Here is a 21,422-nt window from a genome sequence, read left to right as displayed (position 1 = left end):
TAATGACCTCCCTCTAGGCTGATATTGATCCTTCATTCACTACTCTTTAAATACACATTACCATAACACCATCCAGACTACATCTTTGTAGTTTACTTACAAAAAGACTTTTATAGGTTGTGTTGTATACATGCTCCTTTGTAAAATATGATATGCAGTTCATAAGCTAGGCTGCCTTGTTTTCCTCTTGCCTATTTCAGACATTGTCAATATCATAAGGATTTATTTGTATTATTGAGCAACAAGACAGTCAGCTATATAGGAGAGAAAATTGATGGCACAATAAATGACACCTTTCTCTACCATCTCTTATCCCACAAATTAGATTGGATTACAGGTACTTCTGTATCCAACATAATTTCTCTTTTCAGGATGCCTAATTGAGTATCCTTAAGAATAAGGAAGCAATATCCCATGGATATCTTGCTATGTTTTGCATAGTGAACTCTTCATGGCAAAAGCTCAGGGAGGCTCTGCCATTGGTAATGTGCCAACCTTTCAGGCAATGACCAGCCACTCTAATAGGGACTACTTTTTATCTTCTCAGGAAAGGAAAGTCCTTCAGTAAGTGATGTACCTGATGATTCAGATGAACCTATGCCTGTACCAGAAGATCTTTCTACCACTTCAGGAGGACAGCAGAATTCTAAGAATGAAAGAGTTTTGGGTAAGATAGTCTCCCTGATACACTGTTCTCATGATACTTTTTTTAAAAACAACAATTACAGAGTATTTAATTCTAAAAATTCTCCTGTCTCTCTTTCAAAGGACAATCATTCCTATTCCCAAAACTCTCCAAACTAGCCTTTATATGCAGCCAAGGGTCAAAACTTTACTTTAGAGATCAGAGTACTAAAATTCAGAATTTTTTTTCCCTGGGAAACACTTTGTGGAAGGTGTAGGGTGGAATCATACATACAAGCTGGGAGTTGGCTTTCACATGAGACAATTTTGATTTTGAAAAATATGATTTAAGTATCACTGTTGTAGACTCTAAATCACACTTGAAAAATCTCTGCTGCTCAGCACATAAGTAATAGAATACTTTTCAGAAGGTATAAGATAAGAGGTCATAAATCTCTGAGGCTAGAGGACAAAGGCAGACTTCAGAAATTTGCGACTCTTGGGTAGGTGATCAAAACTTAATGCAAGTATCACCAACATCACTAAATGATCAGAAGTCTCAACATCATACTGAAAGAATTTCTTAGGATATTATGACACTTTCTCATCTGCTGTGAAATGAACATCTCCAAGAGAATCTGTTTCCTCCTTGGGTCCATCTCTGCTAATGAACCACGTGTAAGTGCAAACAAAAAATCCATTCTGGTTCAGATGACATTAGGTTGAGATGTATCTAAAGTGGTAATAGTCACCTGTAGGTCATCTGCCTGAGGATAACTCTATTAGGGTGTGATAAAGGATTTTAACATTGGTCATCATCATATTTTAAATCTAACTTTGTATTATTTCCATCATACTGGTAAAGAGCACATACACTTTCGACAATTCTCGCTGTATATAAGTAGACTAATAGACCTCTACTAAAAGCAATTTTTATGAAATGCAGATTTGCCCAAGAATGTGGGGGAGGGATGGAGGGAGATAGGTTGGCACATGGTTCAAGGACACAGGGGCAGGACAGAGAAGCGAGAGCTAGAGGAGAAATGCTCATGGGCAGGGCCAGCCACTTGGGGGGCCAGGCCTGAAGCAAGGAAGAACGTGCGGTAGGCAAACTTGTCAAGGCCTGCACAGACACGCCTACTGAGCCTAGAGAGATGGAAGACAGATATGGGTCTGGAGGGACTTACTGGGCAGACGGGCAGAGTAGAGCAAAGGTCTTTTCTCTTAGCTTCAGAGGTCTCAAGCAAAGCCCCCTCTTAGGGAGGTGGGGGGTGGTCTCTCCACATGTATTCTTCTGCTTTCATGAAAGGGCTTTTTTAGGGTTTTGAGGGGAGATTGGAGGCTGAGGAGGTCCAATTAGAAGGGCAGGAGTAGAGAGAGAGGACAGTGTTGTACAGTAAAGTTAACATAGATGTGGTTTTTTGGAATGTGGATTTCTTTCAGAATTCTTTCCGTAAAGTTGAATTTGCATAATGTGAATTTACATAAGGCAAGAATTGTCTGTATTTTCTTAGGTCCTTAGTATGAAATAACTAAGCAGTCATGACCCTATCACATAGTAGATATCCTTCACTCCTGCTACCACACAGAAAGACAAAATTAGGCCAGATATTTTCATGGCTGAGAAACAAACAAACAAAAATGATTTCATCATATTAATATTAAAGAGGCAACATACTGCAGTGAAAAAATACTGCATTTGAAATCAAAGGACCTAGGTTCGAATCCATGTCTGCCCATACTCCTGTGTGATCTTTGGCAAATCAGACTCTAGGACTAAGTTTTCTTCTCTTTAAAATGGGAGGGTTTGAACAGATGGTCTCTGAGGCTCTTTCAAGCTCCAAATCTATGATCCTAAGTCACCATATCAAAGGGATTTCTGAAATCATTCAAAAAAGCTAAATGGTGCAGGGGAGGGGAGTTAAGCAAAAAACACGTGAATCCCGTTTTTCTTACTGGTCAACAATGAGATGCAGGCATTTACAAATAAGCCCATTTGTGTACTGTTTTATATTTAATCCAGGTTCAAGTTCCACCTAACACACATAAGGGTTATGTGACTCTGGGTTAGTCATTTTATCTTTCAGCGCTCTAGGTCAGACTCAAAGAGAAATGTCCAGAGGTGCCATTCAAACATACATAAGGGTCCCTGCAGGCTCCATATTGAATTAGCTCCATATTAATATTATCCATGTGTTATTGTATTTTTAGTTATTCTGTTAAATATTTCCCAATTCAGGCAGCACTCAGGAGTGGTGTAGGCCATGTGTAGCAGGCAGGTGGGCTATTTGACACCTCTGCTCTAAGTAGCTCTCTGAGACTCTGAGATGAAGAGAAGGTGCTGTCCTGTTTTAGTAGCATTTCCTCACCTGAGAGTACCTTATACAAAGGAAATCACAGTTCCAACCTCTATCTATTTAGACAACTAAATCCATTTTATGAAATCTTAAAGAATAAGTCTGCTTTTCTAGCCTATAAAGTAATTGGAATGACTCATGTCCAACCCTTGTAAAGATCCAATCAGCACAGAGTTCAGCATAGTCATTTATTGGAGAGTTTGTTTTAAGCATGGAAATATGCTCTCACTGTTCAAGGCCAGCCAGGCTTTTGAATGAATTTGTTCACTTTTTAGTGCCATTCAGCCAGTGCAACTCAATTATATTTAATAGTTTCATTCTGCTCAGCCATTTGGGAATTCATACTTTTCATAAAGTTGGTCATCAGGTTTTGAACATTAAAAACATTTCTGGGTACCCTTTCACTTTCTTTCTTTCTTTCTTTCTTTCTTTCTTTCTTTCTTTCTTTCTTTCTTTCTTTCTTTCTTTCTTTCTTTCTTTCTTTCTTCCTCCTTCCTTCCTTCCTTCCTTTCCTCCTCCTCCTCCTCCTCCTTCTTCTTCTCTCTCTCTCTGTCTCTCTCTCAAATAATAGTTAAAGTAACAACATTGGGTGACAGTTGATGGATCCAGCTTTGTGTTTATTACTTTAATTAGTGCAAATTGCAGCTCATTCATGCTTTCTCATCCTGTGATTTTTATCCCTTTAGACAGGTCCATGTTAGATATTATGAAGAAAATAATATTTTAAGTATATTTTCAGGGCAGAGAGGATCCATGGAATTGTAGAAGAAAATAAAGTCTGGAGTCCACAGAAGGAAACAAAAAAAAAAAATCATGGATGGCAAATTTGTGGAAAGAAACTGAAAGAAATTAATTTACAAGAAATAAAATTGGATAAACAAGGCATTTTTTAAAAACTGGTGAACTAAACTCAGAAATATTTTAAAAATTCCTGTGTCCAGCAAAATATTATGACCTATTAAATTTTTTTTCTATCATGTAATGATATAATACATAGAAAGCAATTATAGAATCAATGAGATCTTGAATACCAATAAAGGAATGAAAATCATTTTCAAAGAAGGAAAATCAGGGTCATCAGGACCAGAGTCCTAGAATTATAGATTTTAGAGCTGGAAGATCTATTTGAGATGGATTTGAGTTGGATTTGATAATCCAACTTTCTCATTTTATAGAGAAAGAAAAGTTTTGACTTCTTTAAGGTCAAATACTGGAGTTTGAACCCAAGTCTTCTGCCTTCAAATACAGAATTCTTTCCACTCTACAGAACACCTGAGTTTCATCCATGACTTCAAAATTAACTGGCTGGATGAGCTTTGGCAAATCACCAGATTTTTTAATTGGAAAGGACCTTAGTGATGAAGTAGTTAAACTCCCCTATCCTATGCTTGTGAAGTCAGATTTTTGAACCCAAGTGTGAGTCACCTAACTTTATTAAGTCTTAATTTCCTTCTCTGTAAAATGAGGTAAACAATACTTGTACTACCTACCATTCAAGAATATCGTAAGAATAAAATAGATGACAAAGGTGCAAGTGATTTATAATCTAAAGTACTATGAAAATGTAAGCCATTATTCTTATTTTAAAAAGCAAGAAATTGTTAGAATATGGAAAATAGCTTAAAAATCAGTGATTCAATTTATAAAACAAAAAGGAAATAGAAAATTAATCTTTCAGTATAAAGGGGGTAAACACCTTCTCACTTTGAAGGAGAAAAAATTGTTAACAAATAGCACCAAAAAGGTTAAAAGTTTATTTTCGTCTGGACAAAGTGGTGGAATTACACTCCTTTCTTTGAAACTTATTAGATGTGTGACCACAGGCAAATCATTTAAACTTTTGGAGCTTCTGTTTGCTCATCTGTAAAAAGAGGGAGTTGTTTGCTAAGGTCCCTTCTAGATCTAAATGTCTAATTCTGTGATCATGTGAACAAAGAAGCAAAGACAACAGGGAGAATGGAAAGTTAGTGTAGAAAGTAGTGTAGAAAATGACCCACTGAAAAGCTACAGGTTTCATTGATATTCAGTGAGGTCATTTCTATGACCAAAGTCATTTCAGAGACACCGGTAGTCATTCTCCAAGATCTTATGAAGAATTGGGTAAATTTAATAAAAATGAAGTAATATGAAAAAAATTGAACAAAGTTTTGAATTTTGATGGAATTAAACTGGTAACATATTTATCTTTTAAAGGGGGCTAGGAAAAATCCCTAAAATTATATGGAAGATTAACCCAGACAAATATGGGAGTAGAAACATGGGTGTAACAATCACCAACAACTTTAAAAACAGAAGATAGGATCAATGTAACTTTTCTTCCTAGCAGATTTGATCAATATAATTTAGCTTGACATTGGCAAGTGTAAAGTTTTGTCCTATTTTAAATAAATACTTTGAATTTTGGGGATTAGAACCAAAATTATCAGTTAGAATTGGTGCTGATGGTTGGTGTCTGTACATACCTTCTTGGGGGAAGCTGTGTCAGAGGGAGGATTTAATTGATAGATAATAGGGTTGGTAAAACGTGTATGCAGTACTTTGTTTTAATCTGGACTCAAATGAAATGGAGTTCAGTAGAGAAACCTAAACTGGAGTCCAAGAACCACAAAGTGAAGAGAGGGAAAAAAAGGCCTACAAAAAGGTGAAGCAATGTTGTTTAGCTATGCCACACAGGAAAAGGAAGGCTGAGAGAAGATGGTTGTTGTAAAGGAGGAAGATCCATTGTCTGCTGTTTTAACCAAGTCTGCACAAAAGAAAAAGGTGGTTTATACTGAAGCATGATGGATTCATGTCAGATGCAAAGAATTGCCTGACAAGTGAAAGTTAATTGAGGTTGAGGTGGCCATTTAATAGATACTGGATTGGATTGGGTTGGATCAAATGAAAAGTTTACTATTTGTGACCAGATAATTTCTTTTCCTTGTGTTAAAAAAAGATAGATTCTTATCTATCTGAGGTGGTTTATGTGGGATACAGCCTAAAACCCCTTAGGCAGCCCTGTTAGTCCTAAATTTATTCATCTTTTATAATTACAATATAAAAGTAGAACATGTACTCAATGTTATCCTGAGAACTATTGGATTGGGGGTGGAAATAATCAATTGTAAGAAATATCTTTTGTAGGATGAAGTTAGAATTACTGGCTAGATATCACATTTTTAAACTCAAAAAGAAAATGTTCATCTAAAAACATACTCCAACAAAAAAAATAAATAAATAAGAAAAAATAAAAACCTGCTCCAGATGTCAGGTGACAAGGACCCTTAACATTTTCCTGTTAGATTAGAAAGAGATATTATAAGAAAAAGGGTGGAACAATATGGATGTGAGGTAGAATGGTGTAGTAAGGGGGAAAACCCACTGAATTTAATATGGAGGACTTGAGTTTGAGGTTCAGCCATGAAATGGTAATGTATTTCACTGCTCTTTATCTCAATTTCTTCAGTATAGCTGGGGAATTTGAAATAGATTTTTGTGAGGAAAGTGCTTTATAAATTTTAAATTCATATAAAGGTGAGTTATTATGATGGGTCAGCATGTGTGTGTGTGTGTGTGTGTGTTATATGTACAGTATGAGAGGAATCCTAGCGTATTGGATAAATAGCTGGCCTCTAGTCCAGAAAATCTGGTTTTGCTTTCCACCTTTGGCACATACTGTCTCGTGAAACCCTGAGCAAATTATTCGGCCTATCTGTACACTAGGAAACTCTGAAGTCAGCAAAAAGTTGAAACTACACCAATGAAATTGTACGTAGATATATATGTGTGTGTTATTTATGCATGTATATTTGTACTTCATTGTGACACGTTAAGTATTCACTTTACCTACTCATGTAACTGGCACCTGCCACATGCGATGGCTTGGGTAACCTCTTAAAATCCATCCGTTCTCTACATACTCTGCCCAGTGGGGTGATTATTGTTATGTTGTGATGGGCATTGCTTTAACTGTGGTAAACTGTCCCATTCCAGAGCTTTGTGGCTGCTCGTCCTGTCTTGCCAGCTAACATTCAGGAAGGCTCATGGTTCTCTACAAGTGGATTCTGAGAGTCCTGGAGGACCCATGTGTCTCCATGCCCATAGCTTTAGATTAGAACTTGACTTACCTTAACCAGAGCAAGAAAATACAAGGAGTGATTTCAAGATTTTGTTCTTGGAAAAGCAGAGAATTGATAGGGTGAACATCCGGAACGTTTTGTTCTCTGATCTGCTCACTAGAAGAAAAAAAATACTCCTTAATACTCAAATCTCGCAGCAGAATTGGAAGTTGTAAGAATATCACTATATTGGCTTTCCCTCCAACTTGGGCTTTTTCTGAAACTGTTGCCTTGATGAGTGTAGCCTGGATGCTGTGCAAATATCTGTGTTAAACACTTGTGCTACATAATGGAAAGGGTTACAAAGAAAATGCAAGGCCCCTGGTTTTTCAGAATGGAAAGAGAAAGCTCTGAGCTTTGGCTGCATTGGAGGGAGAAGAGCAGTGTGCTTCAGCTGTGTGGCTTGTGAATACGGATACTGAGCCTGCTTATCTAATCAGCAGTTAGAGGAAGTTGTCTTTATCTGTAAAATACATCTCTTCTGCTCCGATAAACCCAGTTCTAGTGAGGGAGAAAGCATTATCTAGCAGGATCTCAGCAGTGGCTGCAACAGAGCTGAAACATGTTTCAATCCCAAGCCTTCTCAACCTATGAGCTGGCAAGGATGGGAGGAAGCTTGAAGACAGTACTTTGTTGAACTTTAATCCCTCTTAAGAGGAATAGCTGAAAACTGTGTGAAGATGCTAGGTTTACCTCCCTTTTTTCATTCTCTGTTCATTTTCATCACAGGGCCTTTGTAGGCAAGGGCTAGGGAAGGAGAAAGGAAGAGAGCTTTGCTTTTTCCCTTTAATTCCTCAGAATTTTTATTTAGCATGATTTTTATATCATTTGACATTTCCAAAGTACATTTATTTCACCTCAAAATTAAAGTTTTTCTTACAGGTTTCAAAAAGATGATGTACAATGAGAGATACATTTTGACATAACCAGTTGTGTGAATTGGTTTTATTCAAACTCTACTTTTGACAAGGAGGCACTGTTTTTTGGTGGAGCAGGGAGTTGGGGGGAATAATTCTGATGCAAAAAAGAGAGAATAAAATATCATCAAAAAAAATTTAAGAGCAGGAGTTTCAGAAGGGGGCACAGACAAATGGAGGGCTTTTTTATTATCGTGCTAAATTTAATGTACACTTTTTAACAATATGTAATAAGTTTCAGTTTCGTGTTTTAAAAAAGATGAAGCACAGAGAAATTGAATGATCTACAGAGAACATGAGTGAATAGGTAAAATTAAAATTTAGCATCATCACTGTCTGTAAATATACTGATTTCACCTGTTGGTTCACCTCGATTCACACCAGGCCCAATCATATCAATTTTTAAAATGTAAAAGTTATCAACATTCCTGATATCAGATGACTATGTGACCAGTCTGAGAATACCCAGAGAGGTATTTCAAAAGTATTTGTGGTGGTTTGAAAGAAATAACATTAAAAAACCCCTTCAGATTCTGAGGGGGCACTCCAAGATGGCTTAGAAAAAGCAGGCAACCCAGTGACAACAGAGAGTCAGTAGGTACCTAGACTGCCCCAGGCCCACAAGAAGCATGTATTGATTGGCTGCTGAATTGTTCTTTGGTCACCACTCGGATAAGCAACAATAAAAAAAATAAAATACAACATTCTGGAGCAAATCTGTTTTTATGGTTTTGAAAAGAGCATTTGTGTGGTCTTTTACCTTCCTTGCTTTTTTCTGGTGTGCAAGCTAAATAAATCCCTCTTCTAAATTACTACCTGTGTGATCCTAACAAAGTTACTTAATCCAGGCCTTGGTTTCCTCATTTATAAAACAGAAAGATTAGACTAGATGATCTTTAATGTCCTTTCTAGTTATAAATTGATGATCCAATGATGTTATGATCCTTATACAATTTGAAAGAAAGAGAAATGCTTTTGTAGACCAATTTTTCCCCCTTCATGCCAAGTGTAAGAAAAATTATGTTAAAAGCAGTTGTTAGTTCAGGGAAGCTTGAAGACAGTACTTTGCTGAACTTTAATCCCTCTTAAGAGGAATAGCTGAAAACATTGTGGCTAGGTTTACCTCCCTTTTTTCATTCTCTGTTCATTTGGCCAGGGACTATCTTCAGGCTTCCTTTTGTCTTAATTTCAGAGAATACTTTAATCAGATGAGCAAAATAAAGCCAAAAGAACTTGACCAAAGTCACACAGATAAGCAGGCCTTGTCATTTGTTCTGCCACCTCACAAAAATTCAGATTGTGTGTTTTTCAACTGTAATGCTTGAGGTAAAATGTATTTTTAAAGGTACAGTCTTTGGATTTGCTTAAGGCTGACAGTGCACCATAAATTTAATGGCTTCTTTAAGTGTCAGCAATGTTCTGAGAGCTGGATTAATAATGAAAATTACCATAAATTCCTCATTGCAAAGCTTTGCTCCTCCCCCCAAAAACGGACTTTTTCCCCCCTTTTCTTACATTTCCATCCTCACCTTCCACCTTCATTTTGTTTATGCAAAGGTTCATAATTAGACCATTAGCTCTGAAATATGACGGATTTTTATCCTCAGAAACTTACTCTTTGTTCAGTCTTGCCCTTTACCTCTTGCCTAAAATATACATCTTCAAGAAAAAAAAGAAACAGGAAGTCATATTTTGAGTTTGTAATTTTAGCTTGTCTTCATTTTATTTTTCTCCTCCAGTTTATCAACATGGGAATCATAGCCAGTACGGTGTATCAAACAACCACCAGACATTCCGTTAACTTTCCTTCATAGCTGGGGGTTGTGTTTCAGAAAGAAATGAAGCGCATGCACACGCACACGCACAGACACACACACATACACACACACACACACACACACACACACACACACACACACACATACACATACACACAACACATCCAAAGGCTTTTAAACTGCGGTTTCTAGTTACCACCTGTCTTCCTATCTGGTCAGGACCTTTTCTAGTTTGAGAAGTATAATTATAACCCAGAAGAAGGTGGGGGGGGCGAAGAGAGAGAGAGAGAGAGAGAGAGAGAGAGAGAGAGAGAGAGAGAGGGAGAGAGGGAGAGAGGGAGAGAGAGAGAGGGAGGGAGGGAGTGGGGAGAGAGGAGACAGAGAGACAGAGACAGCACTTCCCCATTTCCTTTTATGCAAAGTAGAAAGTTTTAGACCAGGGGAGCCTAAGATAATTACCCTGTAAGGTTTCCTTCACTGTTTTGCCCTCCTAAGGCAGCAGCCCCTCACAGGAAGTTATACTTGGTCGAGAGTGTTCAATAACTGAGTGCTGAGTGGTTGAGTCTGTCTACTGTCGTGCAGGAGATAAGCCTAATTTTGTTCAAGGTTTTAACAGGAACTGAATTTCACAAATGACCACAGAATATCTGCACAAATTTTTAAACCTCTTTGCCAGTTAGGATTTGTGGGATAACAGAAATTTATCACCAACTCCAAAGGTGTGCTTCAGTGCATTTTGAAGGTCCTGACAGCTGCATTGCAAATTGAAAGGGAAGATTCTGTGGTAGCTATGTAGAAGGGGGGGAAAAAGTCATTCTTTCCTTGCTCCTCTCCCTTCCCCGCTCCTCTTCTATTCCAGCTTCCTCCCTCCCTTACAGGAGAACAGTTTTGTGAAAGGACTAAAGAACTGGTCCAGATCATCTTTGCTCCAAAATGTCACAAACTTGTAATCTTTTACATCAACTAGAATCGCATTCGAAGGGATAGGGTTAGGCTCGATTAGCTCTTTCATCTTTTACTGTTGTTATTTTATTGCTATTGGGTTTCAACAGAGATGGGATTTTTTTTGCCTTATTTTGAAGTCTTTCCAGTGATTTGATTTCAAAGACTGTTTAAGTACGATCAGAATGAAGCTTGCCTGTTATGACAACCATATATCACTAGGCTGCATATGATTTCAACAGCCTACCTCTATCCCCTGCAATAGCCCTAAGAAGATGGAGTAAAACACCTTTTCAGATGAGCAGTCCCCACATCGTTGTGGACTGAAAGTTATTTCCTCCTGATGACTATTTAACTGGCCCTTGTGAAATGAGTCTGGACGAAGTACCCCCAAGGGCAGTTGTTTATATCAGAAAAGTCACCGGTCTGGGTTGCCAATAAGTAAGTGACTTCCTTATGAGTTTTAAACTAGAAAGGCTATCATTGGAATGAAAATAGAAAATAAACTAATTTTTAATGTCTGCAGGTGTTCATCCCACATTATTTATCCACTACATTTACTCCCTCATCCCAGTTTGATAGGATTGAAACAAACGAGAATTTAGCATAACCAGGGCAGAAAATGAACAGTACTCAACCTCCAGCTGAATACAGGGAAACGTTGCCAGAGTTAAGCTGGAGAGATCTTTCAGAGACTGGGATGGGGTGTGTCTTTCCAAGGCACACTGCCAAGGGAGTACTTCCCTCATGGGGGTACGTGGCTGCAGGCTACCGATTTCCAGTGAAATCACCAGGGAGAATGCTTCCAGTGAAGCACTGAACATCTTGGTTCCTTCCCCAGGAGGCTTGTGTGATATGTGGAAGGCTTCCAAGATAAAGAACTTGTTTCTTTTTTTTTTCCTTTACAAAGTAGATTAAGTAATTTTCTCATCTGTTTCAGCATAGAAAGAATTTTATTCTTTTAAGTAAAATCCTCCTAAGTGAGATAAATACTATTGTCGACTTGGATGCAACTATGTTTCTGTATTACTGTTATGATTAATAGAATGAGGTAGACATTTGGCTGCTTTTGCTGTATGTTTATGCTGGGTTGTTGAGCAAAGTAGCAATACAAATAGGGAACTCACATGGTTGCTTGGCATGTATATCCCCCATAATATCTGGGCCAAGGGACGTGGACTTGGTGAAATGTAGGAGATACTTCCTGGTGCAGCAACATATTTGTTTGGCTTTATCCACCATGACTACAAGTAAACCTTAGTGATATTGGTATTCTGATGAGAATGTTGTGTGGCTTTAAGTGGCATGGCTTTTTTTTTGTAAACCTGAAAGTGAAATATACATGTATATAAAACTATCTTCATCACCATTATCGTGATTCTTGTTATTACTTAAACATTACAAGATAAAGGAGCAAAAATATAATTATATGACATATATAATTTCATATGCAAGTAAATTCACCTTTTAAGAATATGATTAATATCACTATTATGATGTTCTAGGACTGATTTTTTGTACCTAATTTGTAGCTTTGAGTTCTCAGGATATTATCAGAGTGTATTTTTTTAAAAATTTAATAATGATTTTTCATCTATTTTAGAAGGATTTTCCCTTAAAGCGAAGTTTGGAGGGGGAGCATGAACTTTTTTTTCTAATTGTTTGTTGATAACTATTTCAGTAGAATTGTTTTCCTTTGTAATCCTATGTATGCGAAGTTATTCATTTAAAAATATTATTCTCAAACTATTATTCCCAAAAAAGGTTAAGAACCTCTGCTCTAAAGGCTTAGAACTGAAATCAGCTTCCTACTTTCTGTGAGTGTGTTTGTCTGTCTCTAGCTTTCTCTCTCTGTCTCTCTCTGTCTCTCTTTGTCTCTGTCTCTATTTGGGTCTCTCTGGGTTTCTCTCTCTCTCTCTCTCCCTCTCTCCCTCCCTCTCTCTCCCTCCTCTCCTCCCTCCCTCCCTCTCTCTCTCTCTCTCTCTGTCTCTGTCTCTCTCTCTCTCTCTCTCTCTCTCTCTCTCTCTCTCTCTCTCTCTCTCTCTCTCTCTCTCTTTTTCTCTCTTTCTGTCCCCCTGCCTCCCTCCCATACTCGTATACTTAAATGGATACATGCTCTGTTCTAATCAGGCAGCTGGGACTGAGGCCTGTTTTTGCAGATAACAACATGCCCAGAGTCCTTGGTTCAGTCCCTGTTCTCATGTGCATCAAGTTTAAAATGTTAATGATAATACCAGCCTCTTTAGCACCTTCCAGTAAGATTAGCAAAGCAATTAAATACCTTCCAGAGTTTCTTAGAAAAGTGCATCCACGATATTCTAATGAGGATTCTTTGGAATTGGACCTTCAGAAGGAATTGTAAAAACTGGGCAGTTCCCTAAAAAGCTCATTTTACTTCATAGCAACTGGTTAAAGAAATGGTTGGACCTGTTCTTCAAACTTTTTTAGGTTTAATTTTGACTAGATTAGATGTACTGAGGCCCTCCCCTCAACCCTGCCATAGGCTTTATTTTAAACAGCTATGGTGCCATACATTTTAAACTACCATTCATAAAGGGATTTGATCAAATGAAAGTTAGTGAAAAGTCTTAAATATTGAAGCTCTATTAGTTCTCAAAAGATGTTACCAGCATCATTTCTCACAATAATTGGGTAAATATCCTATGCTGATAGAAAAAAAAAAGCCTTTAGTTTCATTTATTCGTTGACATACTACTGGAAGAGACCTTAAAAATGAACAAGTCCAACTGTGTCCTTTTACACGTTAGAAAAAACTAAGGCCCATAAAAGTAAAATGACTTATGCAAGGCAACATAGACAGTAAGAAGCAGAATCCAGATTCCAGCCCAGACTCCAAATGCAGTACTTTTTTCCTGTAGTTCAGAACAGCCATGAACCTTTGTAACAGGTGAGAGGCAAATATTTTCTGTGGGCTAATAAGTCACTTTTTTTTAACTGGTTGTCAAGAAACAGAAAACCACTCCCCAGTATGCAAAGCTCTGTACATTCCAGGGAAGTGCCACTAATCTTGGGAAACAGAGGCAGCATTTATAGCAAAGATAAAAAGATGGTCCTCATCAAAGCTAAGGAACAGTTGTGCAGAAATGGTTGTGGAGAACCTTTTAATAACTTCCTAAAAGATGCTGCAGAAACCGATGAAGCAATGAAGTCACTGTGGTTGAGGAGAGTGACTTTTTTAAAAAAGGAAAAAGATGCACAAATGTAGCGTTTGTGAAGTTTGAGAAAAACATGGCATTTCAATACCACCACCAATGTACTGATGACCTATGTATGGCATAAACCATGGCATTTGATAGAGCATACTTAGGGTAAAAACCCAGACCCCAACCTTCCTGTGCGAGGCCTGGAACTTGCTAAATGATATTCTTCTTGCCTTTTTGGAGACAAGAGTGTGCTTATGTGTCTGCTAACTTCCTGAGCACGCCATGATCCACATATTTTGCAATGTGGCTTTGGTTTGGGTATATATTTTTTTTTGCTTTGGTCTTGGATGTACATCAGGATATAGTTGCCTTAGTTCAGTAGCAAGCCACTCATGCCTTTTCATAAGCTGAAATATTGGGACAAGACAGAGAGGAAAGATTGCCACAGCACTCAGCTGGGCCACAGTTAAGATAAGAAATTCAAGACAGAGTATAGTTGTCTGAGAGGTAAAAGGAAAATGACTAAGTTCATTATTTTTGTGTTACTTCTTAGGGTTTATGATTAGACCCGGGATTAAATGGCCTCAGAATCTAGGAAGGATCAGGAAGAAAATGATCCCATTGGAATATTTCAGTGTGGTGCAGTTGGCCCCACCTTCCTGTCCTACTAGATAGTCTTCATGAATTTCTGGAACAAAAAGAAAAAGTCATCACTGGGTGGGCAGCCTCCTGGGGCTGAGCATTTCTGAACTTGGGATGACAAATGCAGCTTTTGTGAAATTTGAAAAAAATGTGGCATTTAATTAAAGAACTTTAGAAGCAATTGCAGTTCTGGGAAAATTATATTAAAATAGTCATCATTTCAAGGTGTGAAGATCTAATCTAGCTTATTAGATTACATGGAAAGAAGAAAAAAGGTAAAGAAAATTTTAGATATTCCAATGAATGTTATCCTGTTTCGAAATATTCACCTTGGAGGGACACCTTAATTCCCCAATGATTCCATTGAAGCAAATAGCCCTGTGGTTCCTCTTTGGGAATTACCCTCATAACCAATTATACATTCTTTGAGTATATTCAAGGGCTCCTTCAAGGGCAAAGTTGATTCTTGGGAATAGCCGAAAGTCATATGGAGCCAAGTCTAGTAATTTGATCAAGGTGGGTACAAATTTTGAGTTATGATTCTCAAGTAAGGAGTCTGAGGGGTTTTAGGTGGCTCTTAAAGACAACTAAGGGCCTCTGGGCAAGTCACTTAATCCCATTGCCTCACTCAAAAAAAAAAAAGAAAAGATAACTCAAGGCAGCTGCAAAAGAATTCAGAACAATTTTCAGCAGTATTGTCCAAAGCAATACTTTTCATTGGAATAAGTGGAAGAACCCCCAGGATGACTACCTTGTAGAACAACAGTCATTTTAATGGATCAGCTCTGACATAATGATAACAATTTACATTTATACAGGGTGGGGTTTTTTTTAATACATTCCTAAGTGTTTTCCTCATGACAAACCTATTAGTAAGTAGTGCCCCTATTATTGTCCCCATTTTTTTAGGGGAGAAAGCTGAGATTGTGACTTGGCAATTGTGACACTACTAGTAGCTGTCAGAGCCAGTATTCAAAACCAGATCTTCTGGCTTCAAGTCAAATAAATACTCTTTCCATGACTCCACACTGCCCCCTATTTCATTAGGCTAGGCTAACATGGCATCTATCACTTTGAGAATCTCTTCTCCAAATGGTTTTGTTGAACATGGTAAGTTAATCTAAAAGTAATAACATTATAATATTCATGTAAATCTCTCATACTCACAGTGATCATCATGGAATACCTAGTGGGAAAATTCAGAAAAAATGCAAAATATGGCCTTAGTCTTCTAATTCTACACTTTGAAGACCCTTTCTCCTTGACTTCAACTTCCTTCCCTATACCTCCCACCCCTAGAATTTCTTAAAAAATTTTTTTTGAACAGAATCATTATCTTTTATAAATGGCCAAAGTAAATATTTCCATTCAATTCAACAAACTTTGTTATCAGCCAGCTTTTATTAAATTCTTACTCTGTACAAGACCCAGTGCTAGGCTTTGGGATAAAAGATAAAAATGAAACATTCAGTGGAGAATACAGTGGTAAAAATAATAGCTAACATTTCTATGGAGCAGGTGTGTAGAGTGTTTTCCATGTGTTATGTCATGGTTGATCCTCATAGCAGCCTAGTGAGGAAGATGCTCTTATCACCCCCATGGTGCAGATGAGCAAACAGAAACGCAGTTGAGATGACTTGCCCAGGGTCATACGCTTAGTAATTGTCTAAGGTAGGATTCAAACTCAGGTTTTCCCAAGTCCAAAGCCAGCACATTTATCTACTACACCATAGAATTACCTCAATTTGTACACAGATTAGGAAATACAAATTATGCATATCAAGTTATACAAAGTAATTTGGGAAGGAAGGAATGCTAACAGTTAGGACAATCATGGAAAACTTTAGATAAAAGGGGAGGCAATCAGGGATGGCTTTGTGTAGCAAGGGGCGCTTGAGTAGAGCCTTGAAGTTAAGGAGTAAGTCCTAGGTAGAGGATGAGTTGGAGAGGAAAGAGACTAGAAAAAGGAAGATCACTTAATCCAGGTGGAAAATGAGTCATGCCAGAGCTAGACTGTGTTAGTAGAGAGAAAGGGAGAAATGTGAGAGCTATTTTGAAAGGACGGTGACAGATGTGACATCTGATTGGTTATCAAGAGATAATGGAGAGGGGAAAAGTCCACTATGATTCTGGTTGTTGATTCTGATCATGTTAGAACCAGGGGCAGCTACATTCAAATCCAGCCTCAGACATTTGCTGGCTATGTGAGCCTGGGCAAATCACTTAACTTCTGTTTGCCTCAGTTTCCTCATCTTTAAAAAAGGGACAATAGTACCACCTACCTCCCAGGGTTCTTGTGAGGACCAATTGAGAGAATACTTGTAAAGCACTTAGCACAGTGCCTGGCACATAGTAGACACTATATAAATGCTAGCTATCTTTGTTATTATTATTGTTATTATTATTATTATTATTATTATTATTATTATTCATTCCTTTGAATTCAGTGGTGACTGTTGAGAAAATTAAAACATTTTTAAAAATGTGGTCTTCAGCAAGAAATGGAACCAATTGCTGCCAGTTGGGAGATGTTACACTTTTTCACTGTATATTTGTGCCTACTTTTTAGTAAATTGGTTGTAGATTCCTTCATAATTGTGGTGGTAAGGAATGACATCAATGAAATTTGAGCCTTGATGGATTTAGGGAAGAATAATATAAATGCATTATTGTTTGGCAACAAAACTTCAGAAAAAATAATTTTATATAAATTTTAGATAGGAATGTAGAAAAATAAATGTATTCATATTTAATCATTCATAATTAACGCATAACTTTTATTACATCTACATATGTTCCATGTACATAGAAGGTACACAAGGAACTCACGTTCTCATAATGTAAATTGATACATATAAGATAAATAACACTAAGGAAAATGTGTATTTCATTAAGTATATCAAGTATATGTGTGTGTATGTAGGGGTGTGTATATATGTATACATATACACACACATACATGCATATATATGCATACATATGCCTACATACATATACATAGTGCTTGCCTGAAGAGTTCAGAAGGCATATAATTTTAAATGTATTTTTCCATGACCCTTACCTAAGTGTGATCAATCAATAGACATTTATTAAGTACCTACTATGTGCCAGGCATTCTGCTAAGCTAGAAATGCAAGAATATAGAAGGGAAGAGTAAAATATCCTCACTACCTAATAAAGACATTCCAGTATCATATCAATGTGTGTGATCCAGTCTGCCCATCCAACTAGAGCAATATACGTTGCTTACCTTTGTTTCATATGATTTTTCATGACTCGCCTCTTTCTCTTTGCCCAAGATACCTTGTGAACATGGAACAGTCTCTTTTTCCCTAGCTACCAAATTAACTCAGCTGTTAATAATTTATAGTAGACCTTTAAAATACATCTTTTCTGATATTACTACCTTCACATCATATACATTCGTGATACATTGCTTTGAACAGAACCAGAGTCAGTTTTGCTCCATTTAAGATATATATTTTTTAAAACCCTCTGTTAGCTAGGGAAAAAAAATGAAATCTTAGGGTATATGTGGTATCTGCCTTCAATATGATATGGAAGAGGAATGAGATGTGTTCTGCTTGTCTCCAGGAAGAAAAACTAGGAATGGTGGGTTGAAGTTTCAAAGAGGCTGATTTAGGCTTCGAGTAAGAAGATGCTTTCTAACATTTGGAGCCTACTTGTGCTTCCTTGGGCAATACTGATTCCCCGGTGATTGGAAGTTTTCCAGAGGAGGCAGGCTGACTGCTTCCTGGCGATATTGTAATGGGGATTGTTTTCCAGGTAAGGGTTGGATCAGTGGCCTCTGGGGACCGTTCCAACTTGGAGAGTCTATGATTTACTATAGGTATATGCCCTTAGATGAGACTCTAAACCTAAGATTCATAATTTTTCTAAATCATAAAAATATTTCAGTGATTGGTTCATTTGTTATCTTGGTATTTTATTGTATGCATTTAAAAACACTATTCTAAGAAAGGGCCCATAGGCTTCAGCAGACTGCCCTTGGGGTCTGTGACACAGCAGGTGAAGAATCCCTGCTGTATCTAGTGAGATTGAGACAGAGACATAGATAAATGAACATGTACTTATAGACTAACGTTTCACTGTGTATAACTTTGTGTTGTTCTGTGAGATGATAGGTAAACAGATAGATATCATATTGTATATATTATACACAAGTGTGATTCATATAATATATATGTATATGTGAATATATATACATATGTACACATATAAACAAGCATATATATATACTCATTATTTCCTGATTCCTACAACTGTAATCTCCCTCGTAGAATTCTTTGTCTGAATTTCACCTTTCCCTGTAACATCCTGACACATCCCTTGTATCACACTTATTTGCCATACTCCCTCCCGTAGACTTTAAAGTTCTTGAGGACAGATGGTTCATCATTTTTTCATCTTTATGTCTCCACACCTATCACAGGGCCTCACACATAATGGGCATTTACTATAGGTGCGTTGAATGAATTAATGACTAAAAATGAATGAAGGTGCCTCTCATCTTCATAATTAGATGATAAACTTGACTGCTACCACATACCCTGCTTCTTGTGTGTTTTCAGGGTACCTAGGCATAGAGAATGTACTTGATAAATTCATGCTGATAACTTTATATACCCACACACTCAGTATGCAATAAAATCATCTTAAATCCTTTAAAAAAAATAGGGACTTATTGATAAATTCAGGGCAGCTAGGTGGCACAGTGGATAGACCATTGAACCTACAGTCAGGAAGACCTGAATTCAAATCCTCCCTCAGATATACTAGCTGTGACCCTGGGCAAGTCACTTAACCCTTTTTGTCTCAGTTTCCTCATATGTAAAACGAGCTGGAGAAGGAAATGGCAAATCACTCCAGTATCTTTGCCCAGAAAACCCCAAATGGAATCCCAAAGAATCAGAGGACTGAACAACGAGAAACAATAATTACTAAATTAAATTCAATAAACATTTATGAAGTGTCTGTGATGTGCCAGGCCCTGTGCAAAGCACTCAGAATACAAAAAAAAGGCAAAAGACAGCCCTTGCCCTCAAGGGGCTTACAAAATAGCTAGGCTGTGAAATGAGCACTAGAATAGAAATCGGGTAACCGAAGTTGTAGTTCTACTTCCCTTTTTACTAGGACAAGTCATTAAAACTCTCTGAGATCCACTATTCTTAGGTGTCAAAAGTGAGTAATTCCCACCCTGACTATTTGATAAGGTTATTTTGAAGAGTGAATGAGAATGTGTGTGTGTGTGTGTGTGTGTGTGTGTGTGTGTGTGTGTGTGTGTGTGAAAGCGCTTCTGTGAACCAGCAAAGCACCAGCCAAACATAAGGGATTCCTTCTTAGTAGGAACCAGGAAGTCAGGAACCTCAATATTTAAATTTATGTAGGAAAACTTTGAAAGGAGGAACATTTTAAGATGACTTTATTGTGTGTGTGTGTGTGTGTGTGGAGAGAGAGAGAGAGAGAGAGAGAGAGAGAGAGAGAGAGAGAGAGAGAGAGAGAGAATTAAGAATTAAGAACTATGGGGTAGCAAGCAAACTGGTCTTGCCCTTGAGGTGCTTAAATTCTGATGGAAGACAGCCCATAAAGGGAAGCTGGGGTGGGGTGGGGTGAGGAGAGAAGTTCCTGATCACTGTCATAAGGAGACTGTTGGGAAGTGTTGAGGAGGCCTGCCTTCCCACCTGTTAGAGCCAGGGAATTCCAGGGGAATCCAAGTTATCTGTGGAACAGAAACATCACAGAGTAAGGCAATAGTGAGGAGCCTTCAGGAAAGTGGCGTGGAGGTCTGGCAAGATAAGGCAAAAATTCACCTATCAGAGCCAGGGGGCAGGGGTGGAGTCCAAGTTGATAATCCCTTTTATAAAGATGGAAAAATGGTGAATGTAGAGTTATATGTAGGTTTGAATCCTATCTTTGTTTTTTTGGGCAAGTCATATCACCTCTTTGGAGCCTCACTTTCCTCATTTGCAAAATAATCAGGTTGGACCAGATGATGGCCATAAGGTCTCTTCCAGCATTGTAGTCCTATAATCCTATGATACCTCAACCAGGTATCCATAGGAATTCCCCTGGCTTCCCAGTTGCTTCATGTTGGGAGTTTCCTTTCCTCCTCCTTTGCCTTCTTCCTCAGCACTGGAAAGCCAGCTGTTCCCTAGGGATGACTACTCCCAACTGATTCCTTCTTTTCACATTGTCCCAGTTCCCGTTGAGGGCTGAGTGGCAAGTAGAACAGCAAGAGAGAGAGAAAAGTAAATGCTTAGGACCAGTTCTCTCTTTCCCCTCCCCCTACCCCTCGGTTTTGCCGGCCACCGTAGCTACTGTGATGAAACACCAAGACAACTCAAGAGTCAGGGTAAATTTCCTAAACATAGATGACTCTTACTTCAGCTCTTTGTGACACCAAAGAATCAGTATTATCTCCCTTGTCTTTTCCTGCTGGTTCTGTGGGAGAAAGAGAAGGGGAAGGAAGTTGGAGGCACATCATAAAGGAGCCTTCTTACTCCTTTTCTGCTGCTAGTAAATCCTACGAATAATCTGAAAGAGCTGTGAGCCTGTTTCAGGCGTACAATGAGGAGCTGCTGCCACGAGATTGAGTTCTGTTGTGAGGAGATCCAAGGAAGAGATAAATCCTAGTTGGAGGCTTATCTGCAGCATCTGATGCACCCCCTGCACCACTGTTACTAATATTAGGCTGGGAGAGTCCCTGCTCCCACTGCTACAAAGATGTGGATTATGGAGGGAGGAAGTACCCAACTTTACTGCCAGGGCTATAGCAGGCAAGGGAGTGGGGTGAGTTGTGATCCTGGCCTCCCAAGGTAGACCTCGGAGATTTCCCAAAAAAACATTGTATCTATATACTATAGATAGTATATCTATATAT

The 21,422-nt window shown here is 38.1% G+C and overlaps 1 protein-coding gene across 22 annotated transcripts in view; it reads left to right on the top strand.

Annotated features, from left to right (window-relative positions):
- Positions 1-21,422, top strand: part of IKZF1 (IKAROS family zinc finger 1) — a 138,712-nt gene that overhangs the window by 33,083 nt on the left and 84,207 nt on the right. For all 22 annotated transcript variants that reach the window (XM_020981322.2, XM_020981316.2, XM_020981313.2 and 19 more), the window contains exon 3: positions 548-667. In XM_020981322.2, the coding sequence (XP_020836981.1) occupies positions 548-667 (120 nt within the window). The remainder of the gene's footprint in view (positions 1-547; positions 668-21,422) is intronic.

Source organism: Phascolarctos cinereus, unplaced genomic scaffold (assembly GCF_003287225.1).
Source record: "Phascolarctos cinereus isolate Bilbo 61053 unplaced genomic scaffold, phaCin_HiC Scaffold_4;HRSCAF=312, whole genome shotgun sequence".
In the NCBI taxonomy this organism is placed as follows: Eukaryota; Metazoa; Chordata; class Mammalia; order Diprotodontia; family Phascolarctidae; genus Phascolarctos; species Phascolarctos cinereus.
Note: the sequence above shows the minus strand (reverse complement) of the source record. Positions and strands in the feature narration are given on the sequence as shown.